Raw genomic sequence first — 16118 nt, forward strand, 5'->3', positions numbered from 1 at the left:
CCTCCAATCAAACAACAACAAACATGGTGTCTGCAGTGCCCTCACGTTCTCCTACCTGTCACTCCATGACACACCCCTGTCAGGTTCACAACATGCCACAGTCACCTCTTTCTGTCATTCTCTCTCTCTCCTCCTTTCTGCATCCACCTGTCTCGCCTTCTCGTTCTCCTTCAGTCTCTATTTTACTAGCTCTCTCTTTCCTAATTTCTCCCTCTCCCCCTCTCTCTCCCCCCCGACCTCTACCCTTCTCTCTCTCTCTCTCTTCCGCTTTATTTTACTGTTCAGGGCACAGCTTAAGGTTAACAGATCAGCTCTAGTCATCCTCCCTCTATCACTCCCTCCCTCCCAGCAGTCTCTGTGATTTGGGCCCTGACTGTGGCCCTCCACAACCCCACTTATCCAGACCATCATTCACTCCGATAGGAGTCTGCCGGAGTCCTGCTGCATGTCAGTGGACACTCATACACTCTCTCTCTCTCTCTCTCTCTCTCATGTTATCACTCCATCTCATCTCCAACATTCTGCTCCCCCTCTTCTAAAAATAGATTGGAATCTTCTTTGAATGTGAGAAATATGGTCTCACTCACTTTAAAACAAGAATATGCCTAATTTCCTTCATGTTAATTGTGTGTACATTTCATGGCTATCCATTTTTGTTTATAGCAGTTCAACGAAAAAGGATTAAGAGCAGAAATTAAAGTAGTTTATAAGACATACCAAAGTCAGAGAACTTGGGTTTATCTTGTTATGAAATCAGTTGACAGAATACGAATAGAAATCCCATTGATCCATTGGCCATGATGGGATTACATCTCTCAACTACCCCTCTGCCATGTCTGTTGGATGGTTGGAGGGTTGATGCCAGCCAGGGTCCCAGAAATAGATCACCCCCTCTGCCACCCTCTGTCACCTAATAATTTGCCATTTGGCTGCATATGCGTTTGGCCATAGATAGTACTGGAATTAGACTGAACCATAGGATGGAGTGTCTGTAGCCCAGCCCCTTAAACCATAGTCTGTGGTGTAGTCTGTTATTAGTCACCCTGGAATAAGTGGTGTCCCACTGAGTCCTGCTGTCCTGATTGGCCCTCAATGATAACCCCCTCTGCGCATCACTTCCTGCCAGCGGGGTGAACCACGTATGACCAGGTGGGGCCAGATTGCACCATACGAACGTGTCATTTCCTCCTGGGAATGAGAGGGTCATTAGCATGCCAGGTGCATTGTGGGGTATTGGAGGAGTAACTCCTTTCTCAATGTGTCTTTCCTTGGTTACTTGTGTCCTTTCTCCTAACCTCCTTCTCAAAATGCATTGGATGAGAAGACCTAAGGGAAGGGACCTTGAATCTCCTCCTCCAATGTGTTTTGAGAAGGAGGCAAGGAGAGAGGACATGAGGAATTGAGGCAAGATGAATAACTAGTTAGCTTCAAGAACCTTCTCCACTGAGAAAGAGCCGTAGGGTTCTTCAAGAACTTTCTCCTCAGTGAACTAGCTGTACACTTCGAAGACTGACCTCCAACAATATGTCTGCCAGCATCTCTCTGCCTGATACAACACTTTATTAAAATTACATTTCATTTAGTCACGAAGAGAATCAGTATTCTCTATCCAGTGCTGAAGTTGTTAACTTTTGTCAATTCAGTTCAATGGAAAGCAGTGGAGGGCAGGACCTCAATTCAGAGCGTTCAATTATTTACACCGTCCTTACGGCTGGTAAAAAGTGTGACCTCTCGTCTCTCCACCAGGTTGATAAGAGGGCGTGTAATTGGACATAAAGGATGTGTAACACATTAAATCTGCGGTGGAAAATGGATTTGTGTCAACACTGTGGAGGAGAGAGCGAGAGAGAGGGGGGGGGGGGGAGGAACTTAGCGACTTAGCTCCGGATAATTGTTGAATGTAATGAGAACAGACTTCACAAAATACCCCTTTGAGGTTCATCAGGAAAAGAAAAGAGATATGTTCTCTGAACTTGAAGTATGTTTGGTGTTGTTTACTGTGTTTTAATGAACACAGGTCATCAGCACCACCAGGCTGGAGAGATGCTGCTGATTTAGACAAACATTAATATGCTGATGTCTGTTGCAGTGGCAATACAAATATACCAGTGTGTTTGTTTGTGTAAATACAGAAACAGGCGGAGAGGGATGGTGAAATAGAGAAAATTAGAGATTTGGTCAGGTTTGCCCTAATGTGGAACAGCCCATAGCCGTCTAAATCATCCCTGTGCACCCGTAGCGTAGCTACCCGTATCTCTAAATGCCTGTGGTTGTTTAGCATTCACCAAGCCACTGTGTCTCCTTTCCTAATAGGCTGTTAATCACACGGCTCCTATTCATCTAGGGACTGTCGTCACACCCACATTCCAACACTAGTAAAGGAGAGGTTAATTACAATGTCTGTTCGTTTTCTCATTCTATCTCTCACTCTTTATCGTTCTCTCTTTTCTGCTCTTTCGTCCTCCTCTCTCTCTCTCGCTTTCTCTCTCTCTGTCTCTTTCTCACTCTCTGTCTCTCCATCTCTCTCCCTTCAAGCTTTATATTCTTCTACACCTGAGCTATCATGATAACACCTGAGCTGTCTTGAGTCATGTGATTTTCTCCATAGCAACATTGTCTGTCATGCTAGTAGTAGTCAGTGTGTGCTAAATGCCTTAGCAGGTGACTAGTCACTTCTTATATCAAAGACCCGTCTCCAAAGCCAGGATTCAGTCATATGTTTTCCCTCAGGCTGTCTGCCTACACTGTATCCTGCAGTGGAGGCTGCTGAGGGGTGGACGGCTGATAATAATGTCTGGATAATTTCTGCTGTCTTCATCCTCTAGCCTGTTCCCAGATCTGTTTCTGCTGTCTTCATCCTCTAGCCTGGTCCCAGATCTATTTGTGCTGTCTTCATCCTCTAGCCTGGTCCCAGATCTGTTTCTGCTGTCTTCATCATCTAGCCTGGTCCCAGATCTTTTTCTGCTGTCTTCATCCTCTAGCCTGGTCCCAGATCTATTTGTGCTGTCTTCATCCTCTAGCCTGGTCCCAGATCTGTTTCTGCTGTCTTCATCCTCTAGCCTGGTCCCAGATCTGTTTCTGCTGTCTTCATCCTTCATCCTCTAGCCTGGTCCCAGATCAGTTTGTTCTGTTTTGACAACTCCTATACTGTATATGTCAATTCTTTTTAGTTTTTTTGGTCCTTTAAATTCAATTCCAGCCTGACAGTATACCCAATCTCTCTCTCTCTCTCTCTCTCTCGCTCACTCTCTCGCTCTCTCTGTATCTTTCAATTTCACTGGTGACTTTATCTTCCCCCGCATGCTGAAGGATGTTGTTGTTCTACCGTTCCCTGGGATAGATGGGGACGAGATGTCACCTTAAAAAAATTATGGTTGTGGCGCTGGTGGTGAAATTACCCCAGAGGGGGAACCAGTTGTTAACAGCTCAATAATGGTTAATTACTGGTTTTGGTTCATTACGAGTCAAAATGGGACCGGAGGACACTTATAGGCAAGCTGTCGAATAGAGGGGAGAGGTTGTGTTTTAGTCAACTTGATTTATTGTTGGAGAATGGTTATGACACATGAAGGGCCTTGTGTTCAGGGTTGCCATGTTGGAGAAATGTCTTGTTATATAAAGATCCTAGTGTTTAGGGAGGCCAGATTTGAAAATAACAGGTTGGAGATCTCAACCATAGACATGACTGTTTAATGTCTCCTTGGTTTACATTGTAAACACATTTTAATGGCCCCTCTTACATCCTCTGTCTCCATCTTGCCTCCCTGTTTATCTGGGTGAGTAAGGTTGTGTACTCTCAGGCATGCTCTCAGAGGGCATTCATTAGCCTGAAGAGGTGGCCTGGAGGCTGGGTTGTGGTGCCTCTCTCCTGGGTTATTACAAAGGAAAACAATTAAAACGCTTTGCAACAAACAGCGGAAATTAGCGAGTCAAGGTAGTCCAATACGTTTGTTTTCTTCAGTTTGGTGCCTAATAAACAGAGCCCTGCCTAAACATCCCTGACCTCATTAGCGCTGAGAATATTAAAACATAGATCCAATTTCCTATAGCGAACTCAGAGACTAAAAACACACTCAGACGAAGGGATGGCTTCGCTTCTAACGGACTGAGGATGTATGAGTGTTGAAGAAAGATAATACATGTAGTTATCTTCTTATAGCCAACGATCATCTGTCCAAATGGGCATACATTACAGAGGTTAGAATATGTTTTCACACACACACACACACACACACACACACACACACACACACACACACACACACACACACACACACACAACTACACACTACCTGTGGTGGGAAAAGTACTGAAATATCCTACTCAAGTAGAGGTGAAATTACTGGAACGACTCAAGTAAAAGTAAACAGTAGCTCATATAAAAAGTACTCAGAGTAAGAGTTAAATAAAAACATTGACCTTAATAATTAGCTAGTTTCGGTAAGGTTACCTGAATGTTGTTTACACGTGATCTTTTCCATGCATTACATTGACAAAGGAAGAGAGGAAATGTATGTACAGATGGAACTAAGTACAAGAAGGCACATCTGTACGTTTAAAAAAACTACGTATTAAAAAAAATATATACTATTAGCATTTGAAAATAAATTAAACATTCAAAGCAATTAAAGTGCATTGATAAATAAAAAGCATTATAAACTGGGTGGTTCGAGTCCTGAATGCTGATTGGCGGGTATGACAAAACATGTATTTTTAATGCTCTAATTACGTTGGTAACCAGTTTATAATAGCAATAAGGCACCTCGGGTGTTTGTGGTATGTGGCCAATATACCACGGCTAAGGGCTGTATCCAGGCACTCCGCGTTGCGTCGTGTATAAGAACAGCCCTTAGCCGTGGAATATTGGCCATATACCACACCCCCCTCGGGCCTTATTGCTTAAATATAAAGTGCATAAACAATAAAGTTGGCAAACTTCAATATAGTTCAGAATCCAGAAATACGTATGTCTAATTCTTTCACCCATTCAATCCCTCATTCACCCCTCTGTTACTAATTACTTTACACCTCTGCACATTACATTTACATTTAAGTCATTTAGCAGACGCGCTTATCCAGAGCGACTTACAAATTGGTGCATTCAACTTAGGATAGCCAGTGGGACAACCACCACTGGGGGAGGGGGGGTGTAGAAGGATTACTGTTAGACTATTCCAGGTATTCCTTAAAGAGGTAGGGTTTCAAGTGTCTCCGGAAGGTGGTTAGTGACTCCGCTGTCCTGGCGTCGTGGGGGAGCTTGTTCCACCATTGGGGTGCCAGAGCAGCGAATAGCTTTGACTGGGCTGAGCGGGAACTGTGCTTCGGTAGAGGTAGGGGGGCTAGCAAGCCAGAGGTGGATGAACGTATTGCCCTCGTTTGGGTGTAGGGTCTGATCAGAGCCTGAAGGTAAGGAGGTGCCGTTCCCCTCACAGCTACGTAGGCAAGCACCATGGTTTTGTAGTAGATGCGAGCTTCAACTGGAAGCCAGTGGAGTGTGCGGAGGAGCGGGGTGACATGAGAGAACTTGCGAAGGTTGAACACCAGACGGGCTGCAGCGTTCTGGATAAGTTGTAGGGGTTTAATGGCACAGGCAGGGAGCCCAGCCAACAGCGAGTTGCAGTAATCCAGACGGGAGATGACAAGTGCCTGGATAAGGACCTGTGCCGCTTTCTGTGTAAGGTAGGGTTGTACTCTGCGAATGTTGTAGAGCATGAACCTGCAGGATCGGGTCACCGCTTTGATGTTAGCGGAGAACGTCAGGGTGTTGTCCAGGGTCACGCCAAGGTTCTTTGCACTCTGGGAGGAGGACACAATGGAGTTGTCAACCGTGATGGCGAGATCATGGAGCGGGCAGTCCTTCCCCGGGAGGAAGAGCAGCTCCGTCTTGCCGAGGTTTAGCTTGAGGTGGTGATCCGACATCCACACTGATATGTCTGCCAGACATGCAGAGATGCGATTCACCACCTGGTTATCAGAAGGGGGAAAGGAGAAAATTAATTGTGTGTTGTCTGCGTAGCAATGATAGGAGAGACCATGTGAGGATATGACAGAGCCAAGTGACTTGGTATATAGAGAGAATAGGAGAGGGCCTAGAACTGAGCCCTGGGGGACACCAGGTGCGAGCACGTGGTGCAGAGACAGATTCTCGACATGCCACCTGGTAGGAGCGACCTGTCAGGTAGGACGCAATCCAAGAGTGAGCAGTGCCGGAGATGTCCAACTCAGAGAGGGTGGAGAGGAGGATCTGATGGTTCACAGTATCAAAGGCAGCAGATAGGTCTAGAAGGATAAGAGCAGAGGAGAGAGAGTTAGCTTTAGCAGTGTGGAGAGCCTCTGTGACACAGAGAAGAGCAGTCTCAGTTGAATGACCAGTCTTGAAACCTGACTGGTTTGGATCAAGAAGGTCATTCTGAGAGAGATAGCAGGAGAGTTGGCTAGAGACGGCACGCTCAAGAGTTTTGGAGAGAAAAGAAAGAAGGGATACTGGTCTGTAGTTGTTGACATCGGAGGGATCGAGTGTAGGTTTTTTGAGGAGGGGTGCAACTCTCGCTCTCTTGAAGACGGAAGGGACATAGCCAGCGGTCAAGGATGAGTTGATGAGCGAGGTGAGGTAAGGGAGAAGGTCTCAGGAAATGGTCTGGAGAAAAGAGGAGGGGATAGGGTCAAGCGGGCAGGTTGTTGGGCGGCCGGCCGTCACAAGTCGCAAGATTTCATCTGGAGAGAGAGGGGAGAAAGAAGTCAAAGCATAGGGTAGGGCAGTGTGAGCAGGACCAGAGGGACCCAAACACACCAGAGGGACCCAAACTCACTCAATTACTACACAAATAAAACACTGACAAATTACAACATAAAAAGAGAAGCCTTCCCTTGGTGGTTGGTAATGGAAAACACCTGGCTGTAGTGCAAGACAACTCAATCATCTGGACTTAGTTAGAAATAACTGTCTGGGCTTAACAGCACATTGATAGACACACTAATGGAAATATGGCTAGCGCTCCATGGTGGGCCTAACATAAAGCCTTTTACAATAGCAATCAACAACATAATACAAGCAATTGGTCAGGCTTATTTAAACCAGGACCTGGACTCTACCTTTTTTAATATACCTGGAGAGAGTGAGGGAGAGAAAGAGGGAGAGATTTAAAAAACATTAATGGAGCATTCCGTGCTTTGCATGTAAAATAGCAGCCCATCAAAACCCTATTCTCCTGGATGTCATCACACACAATGCTGCACTGAATAATGCCACCCTTTATGTAAAATAAACATTCGACAATCAACCATCGCACAGGGAGGTTGCAAAGTGGATTTTCAAACTAATTTTAGTTACAGCTGAAGGTTTTTGCTCAGTCGTGAATTGAACACCTTATTTTCCGCCCCCCTTTTATGTTTAAGCTGGGCATTGTGGGTATGCTACGCTGCTACACTACAGCCGTCGGGCCGTTGAGGGAATGCTTCCTTTGAAATCAATGAAAGCTGCTATACTGCCCGTGTTGCACTCGCGTTGCGTCACGTCCAATGGCAGCGTCCAAGCTCAAGAATCGCAGAGGTTCCATTTTTGACAGCTGAGGTGCACGTTCATTCTATCTTGTGAATTGAAATAAATATTTTTCTTGTGTATGGCCTCCACTAGACACCACTGGCTGTTTTACTAAGATTTATGAAGTCAAGAAGCTTCTAGCTCACAGAAACTCTAGCTAGATAGCTATCTAACTACATTGACTAGGTTCACAATGTAAACAAAGCAAGTTGTGTAATTAGAGGATCATTTTAGTACAACCACTAGCAACAATTTAAGAGTGAAACTGGACCAAAGCTATCGATGAATATGGTACGTAGGGAAAAATAGAATAAAGATGGTTTTCCAGTCCACTTCTACGCTCTCAAAACAACACGCTCTGTGTAGCAGGTAGAACGTCACATTGCCACAACGCTGATGGCAAAGCAACGCAACGCTTATAGTGGGGCTGAGGAGTTAGCCTGGTCCCAGATCTGTTTGTGTCAAACATGACAATAACCATAGGAGTTGGCAAGACACAAACAGATCTTGGATCAAGCTATCACGCAGTATTTCTACAGCTGATCCCACCCCCCTGTACATTCATGGAGCTGTTGTTAGTCAGTAACTCCACTTGAGTCTATGAGAGACCCATTGGCTATTAAAGACATGCACAGACTCACAGCAGGATCATTAAAGTGTTGACATGGTATCCAATGTGCTCTAATGAGTCAATGACTTCACCTTTATCACTATTATTCTGTATGAGTGACTAACTAATAGCATCCCACTGGGCACAGACGTCAGTTCAACGTCTAGTTTTCATTTACATTTGGTTGAGTTGTCAGATGACATGAATTCAACCTGAAAAAAAAAAATACGTAATTGGATTTAGGTTAAAAGTTGGGTGAAAAAAATACGAAATTCCCTTAGATTGATGACTTTTTTCAAATCCAATCAGTTTTCCACGTTCATTCAACGTCATCACATTGAATTTTTGGGTTGAAATGACATGGAAACAACATTGATTCAACCAGTGGGATGTGTTTCAGATGTTTATCGGATAGTTAAAGGGATAGTGCACCCAAATTACAAAGGAAACAGGATTCAGAGTAAGGAAACCAATATGTAATTTGGTAATTTGGTTGAACTATCCCTTGAAGTTTGATTAGATATCAAGTCAAGTATCTTTTATCCTTTAGCTTCACAGTTTAAAGGCACAGTACAACATTAAAACATCAAAGCAAGTGTCCCAAGTCCAGACATAGGCCTTCAACATTTTCAAAAGAGCAGCACAGCATAGAGTGTCGCTGTACAGTGACATTGAGTTTGGCCATCCAATGCAAGTGAGGGGATGGTGTGATGTGGCAATGGGCTGGTGTATACATGTGACAGATGGGTGGGGGTTATTTGGCTTCAGACTGTCCTCATCCCTTATTCTATCAGATGTGGCCATTGCCTTACAGAGGTGATGATGGGCTTGAATGTGAATGAGGGGATTTGAAGGTGGAAACTCTACCTCAGTTGAACAGAAGTTGGCCAGACAACTTCTCCCAAAGAGTGTGCTACTTGCACAATCCTGGTGATGTATTTAAAAGGATTGGATAAGTGTCAGCATTGTCTGGAGCGAGTTTCTGCCATAGGGCATGGGTGGATTGAACAGTCTCTTTTCCCCCAACATGACCACTGATGTCAGAGGACTTTATTGGTTGTAGGGTCATGTTTCCCCTAGACACTCTTCTTGGGTCAGTTAGACTTTTTCCTGACTAATGGTTAAGGTTAGGATGGAGGGAGGGAGGGAGGGGAAGCTGATTCTAGATCTGTACCTACGGGAAACATCACCCCGGAGCACTTTATTGGCCTGTAACTAATAGGTCATCAGTATGTGACACAGATGTTAACAGATAGGTCATTATTTAACTTATCCTACTAATATGTGCTCAACATGGGACTGTGGTTGACCTTATGTCATCACTGATTGCCCTGTAAGGTCTCTAATGGATTCACCACAGTGTGTCTCTCCCATTCCTCACACACACACTTACACACACACGCTCCATGGCATTGATCTCACTGACCCCTGAGGCGCCATGTGACCGAGGGGTTAAATCCTTACACCCACCAGGTCATCTCCATGTGACCGAGGGGTTAAATCCTTACACCCACCAGGTCATCTCCATGTGACTGAGGGGTTAAATCCTTACACCCACCAGGTCATCTCCATGTGACTGAGGGGTTAAATCCGTACACCCACCAGGTCATCTCCATGTGACCGAGGGGTTAAATCCTTACACCCACCAGGTCATCTCCAGATGTAATTACAAGAGTCCCAACTTGGAGAAACAGACTCTCATCTCCATGTTCAAACAGAAAGGAGGATTGATTGCCGTGCAGTCAGAAAGCCAATGTGGACTATTTCACTGGGATGGCCAATTAAGCATCATTATAGTTGTGCTCTGCACAGAGTACTGCTGAGATGAGGGATATTATTTTGGCGAGGGGCGGATCCATGCCCCAGTCGATTTAAAAACCTATTAGCGATGGCATGGATGGATGGCCTTCTTGCTGCTCAGTGGTCAGAAGTGTTGCTGCTGTTGCTGTTGCTGTTGTGATGAGGCATTGGGTTGCCAGGTGACGATGACTATATAGGCTGGTGTGTAATAAAGCTTTTTATTATTTCCCTTATGCCTTGTCCAGGCCTTGGCTGCAGAGGGGTTTTATTAGTGTGCTGATGCTGTGTTTGTACTGTACTCTCTCATTCTGCCCAATGCACTCCCTCTGTCTCTCTCCCTCTCTCTCTGTCTCTGTCTCTCTCTCTCTCTTTCTGTCTCTGTCTCTCTCCCTCTTTCTCTCTGCGTCTGTCTCTCTGTCTCTCTCCCTCTGTCTCTCACCCTCTCTCGCTCCCTCTCTCTCTCCCTCTGTCTCTCTGTGTCTGTCTGTCTCTCTCTCTGTCTCTCTCTCTCTCTCTCTCTCTCCCTCTCTCTCTCCTTCTGTCTATCTGTCCCTATCCCTCTGTCTCTCTCTCTCTGTCTCTCTCCCTCTGTCTCTCTGTCTCACTCCCTCTGTCTCACTCCCTCTGTCTCTCTCCCTCTGTCTCACTCCCTCTGTCTCTCTGTCTCTCTCCCTCTGTATCTATGTCTCTCTCCCTCTGTCTCTCTCCTTCTGTCTTTCTGCCTCTCTCCCTCTGTCTCTCTCCCTCTATCTCTCTCTCACTTTCTTTCTCTCTCTCTCTCAATTCTATTTTAATTTCACTTTAAGGGGCTTTAGTGGCACGGGAAACGTATTTTTACATTTCCAAAGCAAGTGAAATAGATAATAATCTCTCTCTCTCTCTCTATCTCTCTCTCACTGTCAGACGGATGACCTTCTCTCTGCCCTTGCCCTTGCTTGAACCTTGCTTAAGATTTCTTAACCTTTCTGCATATCTTTCTGTGTGTAAAGACTAGTGTGCTCAACTCTTACAAAGATACAGTGGGGGAAAAAAGTATTTTAGTCAGCCACCAATTGTGCAAGTTCTCCCACTTAAAAAGATGAGAGAGGCCTGTCATTTTCATCATAGGTACACGTCGACTATGACAGACAAATTGAGGGGAAAAAATCCAGAAAATCACATTGTAGGATTTGTAATGAATTTATTTTGCAAAATGATCACAAGAACGGTGAGCAAAAATCCCAGAACCACACGGGGGGACCTAGTGAATGACCTGCAGAGAGCTGGGACCAAAGTAACAAAGCCTACCATCAGTAACACACTACGCCGCCAGGGACTCAAATCCTGCAGTGCCAGACGTGTCCCCCTGCTTAAGCCAGTACATGTCCAGGCCCGTCTGAAGTTTGCTAGAGTGCATTTGGATGATCCAGAAGAGGATTGGGAGAATGTCATATGGTCAGATGAAACCAAAATAGAACTTTTTGGTAAAAACTCAACTCGTCGTGTTTGGAGGACAAAGAATGCTGAGTTGCATCCAAAGAACACCATACCTACTGTGAAGCATGGGGGTGGAAACATCATGCTTTGGGGCTGTTTTTCTGCAAAGGGACCAGGACGACTGATCCGTGTAAAGGAAAGAATGAATGGGGCCATGTATCGTGAGATTTTGAGTGAAAACCTCCTTCCATCAGCAAGGGCATTGAAGATGAAACGTGGCTGGGTCTTTCAGCATGACAATGATCCCAAACACACCGCCCGGGCAACGAAGGAGTGGCTTCGTAAGAAGCATTTCAGGGTCCTGGAGTGGCCTAGCCAGTCTCCAGATCTCAACCCCATAGAAAATCTTTGGAGGGAGTTGAAAGTCCGTGTTGCCCAGCGACAGCCCCAAAACATCACTGCTCTAGAGGAGATCTGCATGGAGGAATGGGCCAAAATACCAGCAACAGTGTGTGAAAACCTTGTGAAGACTTACAGAAAACGTTTGACCTGTGTCATTGCCAACAAAGGATATATAACAAAGTATTGAGAAACTTTTGTTATTGACCAAATACTTATTTTCCACCATAATTTGCAAATAAATTCATTAATAATCCTACAATGTGATTTTCTGGATTTATTTTTCTCCTCATTTTGTCTGTCATAGTTGACGTGTACCTATGATGAAAATTACAGGCCTCTCTCATCTTTTTAAGTGGGAGAACTTGCACAATAGGTGGCTGACTAAATACTTTTTTCCCCACTGTATGTAAATACATCTGTGGGTGCTGTACCCCAGGAGCAATTCAAAAGATGGCCAACAGTCGCAAATAAGGTTATTTCTTTACATTTATTATATCTGCAGTCTCCAGTCGTTCTGCTGATATAATTGATCTCAAGACATTACTTTATTTGCAAGTGCTGGCTGTCATTTTCATTCAATATCTCTGCTATGTGCCTCTTCTTTACCTCTTTTTTTTTATCTGTCAGCTGCAACAGCCTCTCGGTTCTTCCTTTGTCCTATATCTTATTGGATTCCCTCTCCCTACTTGTCCTTGTATGTCCTCAGACAATATGTCTCTGTCTGACTCCTCTTTGTCTCCTTCTCATGAGCGTCTCTTCTTCCATACTTGTCCTTGCTTTTCCTCTGACTGTCTGTCTGTCTGTCTCTCTCCTTTGTCTCATCTATGTCTCTCCTCTCTGTCTCTGTATCCTGAGTGTCTCTCCTCTCTGTCTCTGTATCCTGAGTGTCTCTCCTCTGTGTCTCTGTATCCTGAGTCTCTCTCCTCTGTGTCTCTGTATCCTGAGTGTCTCTCCTCTGTGTCTCTGTATCCTGAGTCTCTCTCCTCTCTACTATCTGTATCCTGAGTCTCTCTCCTCTCTGTCTCTGTATCCTGAGTCTCTCTCCTCTCTACTCTCTGTATCCTGAGTGTCTCTCCTCTGTGTCTCTGTATCCTGAGTCTCTCTCCTCTCTACTCTCTGTATCCTGAGTCTCTCTCCTCTCTGTCTCTGTATCCTGAGTCTCTCTCCTCTCTGTCTCTGTATCCTGAGTGTCTCTCCTCTCTGTCTCTGTATCCTGAGTGTCTCATTATCATGACTCTCCTCTCTTTGTTGTCTCCACCCTAGGCCTGGCTGACTGAGATCCATGATTACGCCCAGCAGGATGTGGTCCTGATGCTGCTGGGAAACAAGGTGAGGTTTCCTGGGATAGGCCTGAACCCAGACAGACACACACCTGCAGCCACACCAGACGGCAGCCCAGACAGACAGACAGACACAAAGAAAACAGAGAGACAGACACCGACACAACAAAAAACAAAAGTTAGACACAACAAAGACGACAACAGACAGACACAACAAAGACAACTGTACAGTATAAACGTAGTCCAGGACTTGGAGGATCTATTCACAGTACATCCTCATCTCATAGTATAACATTAAACACAACAACTACGTTTTAAGTGAGATGTAGGCATTGGTCTGAAGCCCAAAAAGAAAGGAAATTCACATGAGAACGACAATGCCTACTTCACCCATACACCATCAAGGTTGTCCAGCACACAGCTTTGACCTACTAAAATAGCTATATTGGTCTACTGTACTTTAAAACTACATGTAGGCAGGTTTCAATCAATCTGGTTTTAACATTGAGCATCAACCTGAGCCTACTTAGTAATCCAGCGTCCGAATTCACTTGTATATGTTCCATGAGTACTTCAATGTCTACTTCCTGATTCAAAACAATTTGTCCATTGGGACAATAAAGTTATCTCTACTCTACTGGATTGCTCCCAACCCTGACACATCTGCCGCCAGATGACAACACAGACACAACAACAGATCAGCACATATGCAGGAGGGATGTAACAAATCACTGCAACTATTAATAAGTCCCATCCACATACTACTAGAACAGGGAACAGATGCTTAGTCCAGAATTGTATTCTAATCTAAACAGTCCCCACACACTGGGAATCATCCCCTCATTAGAATGCTCACACAGAATCTAGACTCATTAAGAGTTCTAAGTCTGATCCCATATTCTGTACGGAATGTGTTGTTTTCCATTGTGTAACCCTCCTAGAACAATGTGGCTTTAGGACAAGCCCCTGCATTGATGATAGTGAGACAGAGGACTGAGGCTAGTGATGCATGGTGGTGCTATGGTGGTATCAGTGAATCTCTACCTTTCTCATCTCTCTCTCTTTTTCTCTTTCTGTCTCTTTCGGTCTCCCTCTCTCTCGTATGTATTTTTCTGATCTCTCCCCAGGCTGACGCCACGCAGCAGAGGGTGGTGAAGAGAGAGGATGGTGAGAGGCTGGCCAAGGTGAGTGTAACTTTAAAGAAATTAGTTGCCTTAATACTGAGGAAGATCCAGATTGTCACAAGCAGCGAACAACACCACAGTCAATGAACACTCTCTCTCTCTCTGTCTCTCTCTCTCTCTCACACACACAAACACACACTCTTGCTCCTCTCTCGCTCTCTCTCCTATTGGATTCAATCCCTTGATCTAATTGATATTGATTTTCACCATTGGGAGGAAAATGCACCATCTACAAAAATCTAACATAAATATCAAGAGGAAAGGTTTATGAGATATTACTTTACCATAGAACATGAATGTAGTCTGTCTGTGTACACTATCTTAGCACTATGGATCATGGCCCACTATCTTTCTATTATCTAAAGGCTCTTTCATGCTTCTACAGGATGAACAACTCGTCTAACTCCTTCTTCATCTTTTTGTATGTGCTCTATAAACACACATACAATACAACAGTGGGAGGAGGAACATTTACTTTTACTCCATTTCACAGGGATACACTCTCAGATGAATACAGATACTGGTGCAAATAGGACTTTGAACGTTGCAGGAAATGTGAATACACTTTCTCATTCCCCCTGACTACTGCTGTGGAACATGGCTGCAATACAAATATCAAGGTGCCTTGCAGACATGGGTTCAGATACTATTTGAAATCATGTCAAATAGTTTAGATGGGCTTGATTGAGCTTGCTTTGCGCAATGGAACCAATAAGAATGTCCCAAAATTCCAAACCCTGCCCATCCGACTCTCCAAACAGGCTAAAGCAAATGCTCAAAGTATTTAATAGACTTCAAATAGTATTTAAACCCAATCTGGTGCATTCCTCTAGTGCTGATAGCATAAACCTGGAGAGAGGAACACATTAGCCTAGTCATTACTATGGTGCTGGATACAGAGACAAATCTCCCACACACACCCTGCCTGAGGAATGCTTTGTCACATAGCTAGCCTTCTGAGTTATCCTCTGCAGGATTAGGGTTAGCAAAACCAATGTGCTCGTTGGAATGGTTCTGAACTGGAGGTGCACTCCCAGCAGTAGTATAGTCCCCCCAGGATAGAGAGGTGTTGTAGTGTATGTTAATGTGTATGATTTCCCTGTGGGTCTGTGTGTTGTTGTGTCTTCTGTGTGGTGATGGTGAATGTTAATACGGGTTTATGCGCAATCATTTTTGTAATTAGCTGCTGTGCCTAAAACATATATAATTTGTTACTGCCTGGCCAGCCAGGGGGCAACAATGTTCTCTAATACTGTTAGCATTAGCAACAAAGTAACCTCGTCCCCAGGCTATCAGGGAGGATATCTGGTGCTCTAGACCAGCTACAAAGATACTAAAGACAATGTGAATGTCGAGTGTTCAACTCAAGATGCCTTGCCTGTCTGTTTTTCTGCAGGAGTTTGGGGTTCCCTACATGGAGACCAGTGCAAAGTCTGGCCTCAACGTGGAGTTAGCCTTCACTGCTGTGGCCAAGTGAGTATGCAACTACAGAGGGATCCAGAAACAAGCCCTAGTCCCTGGCCTCTAGTCCCTAGACCCTGGACTAGACCCTGGCCTCTAGGCTTCAGTCTCTGGCCTCTAGCCTTCAGTCCCTGGCCTCTAGTCCCTAGACCCTGGACTAGACCCTGGCCTCTAGCCTTCAGTCCCTGGCCTCTAGCCTTCAGTCCCTGGCCTCTAGTCCCTAGACCCTGGACTAGACCCTGGCCTCTAGGCTTCAGTCTCTGGCCTCTAGCCTTCAGTCCCTGGCCTCTAGTCCCTAGACCCTGGACTAGACCCTGGCCTCTAGGCTTCAGTCTCTGGCCTCTAGCCTTCAGTCCCTGGCCTCTAGTCCCTAGACCCTGGACTAGACCCTGGCCTCTAGCCTTCAGTCCCTGGCCTCTAGCCTT

The 16118-nt window shown here is 45.0% G+C and overlaps 1 protein-coding gene across 1 annotated transcript in view; it reads left to right on the forward strand.

Moving 5' to 3' along the window:
• The window catches only part of LOC311145184 (ras-related protein Rab-26-like), a gene marked incomplete at both ends in the record, with an annotated part of 119165 nt that extends 103456 nt beyond the window's left edge, over positions 1–15709 (forward strand). Inside the window, 3 exons of the mRNA XM_084181394.1 lie at positions 13032–13097; positions 14176–14232; positions 15629–15709. Of these exons, the coding sequence (XP_084037520.1) occupies positions 13032–13097; positions 14176–14232; positions 15629–15709 (204 nt within the window). The remainder of the gene's footprint in view (positions 1–13031; positions 13098–14175; positions 14233–15628) is intronic.
• Positions 15710–16118: the final 409 nt, after the last annotated feature.

The sequence above is a fragment of the Coregonus lavaretus genome (assembly GCF_964263955.1).
Source record: "Coregonus lavaretus genome assembly, chromosome: 2".
Taxonomy (NCBI): Eukaryota; Metazoa; Chordata; class Actinopteri; order Salmoniformes; family Salmonidae; genus Coregonus; species Coregonus lavaretus.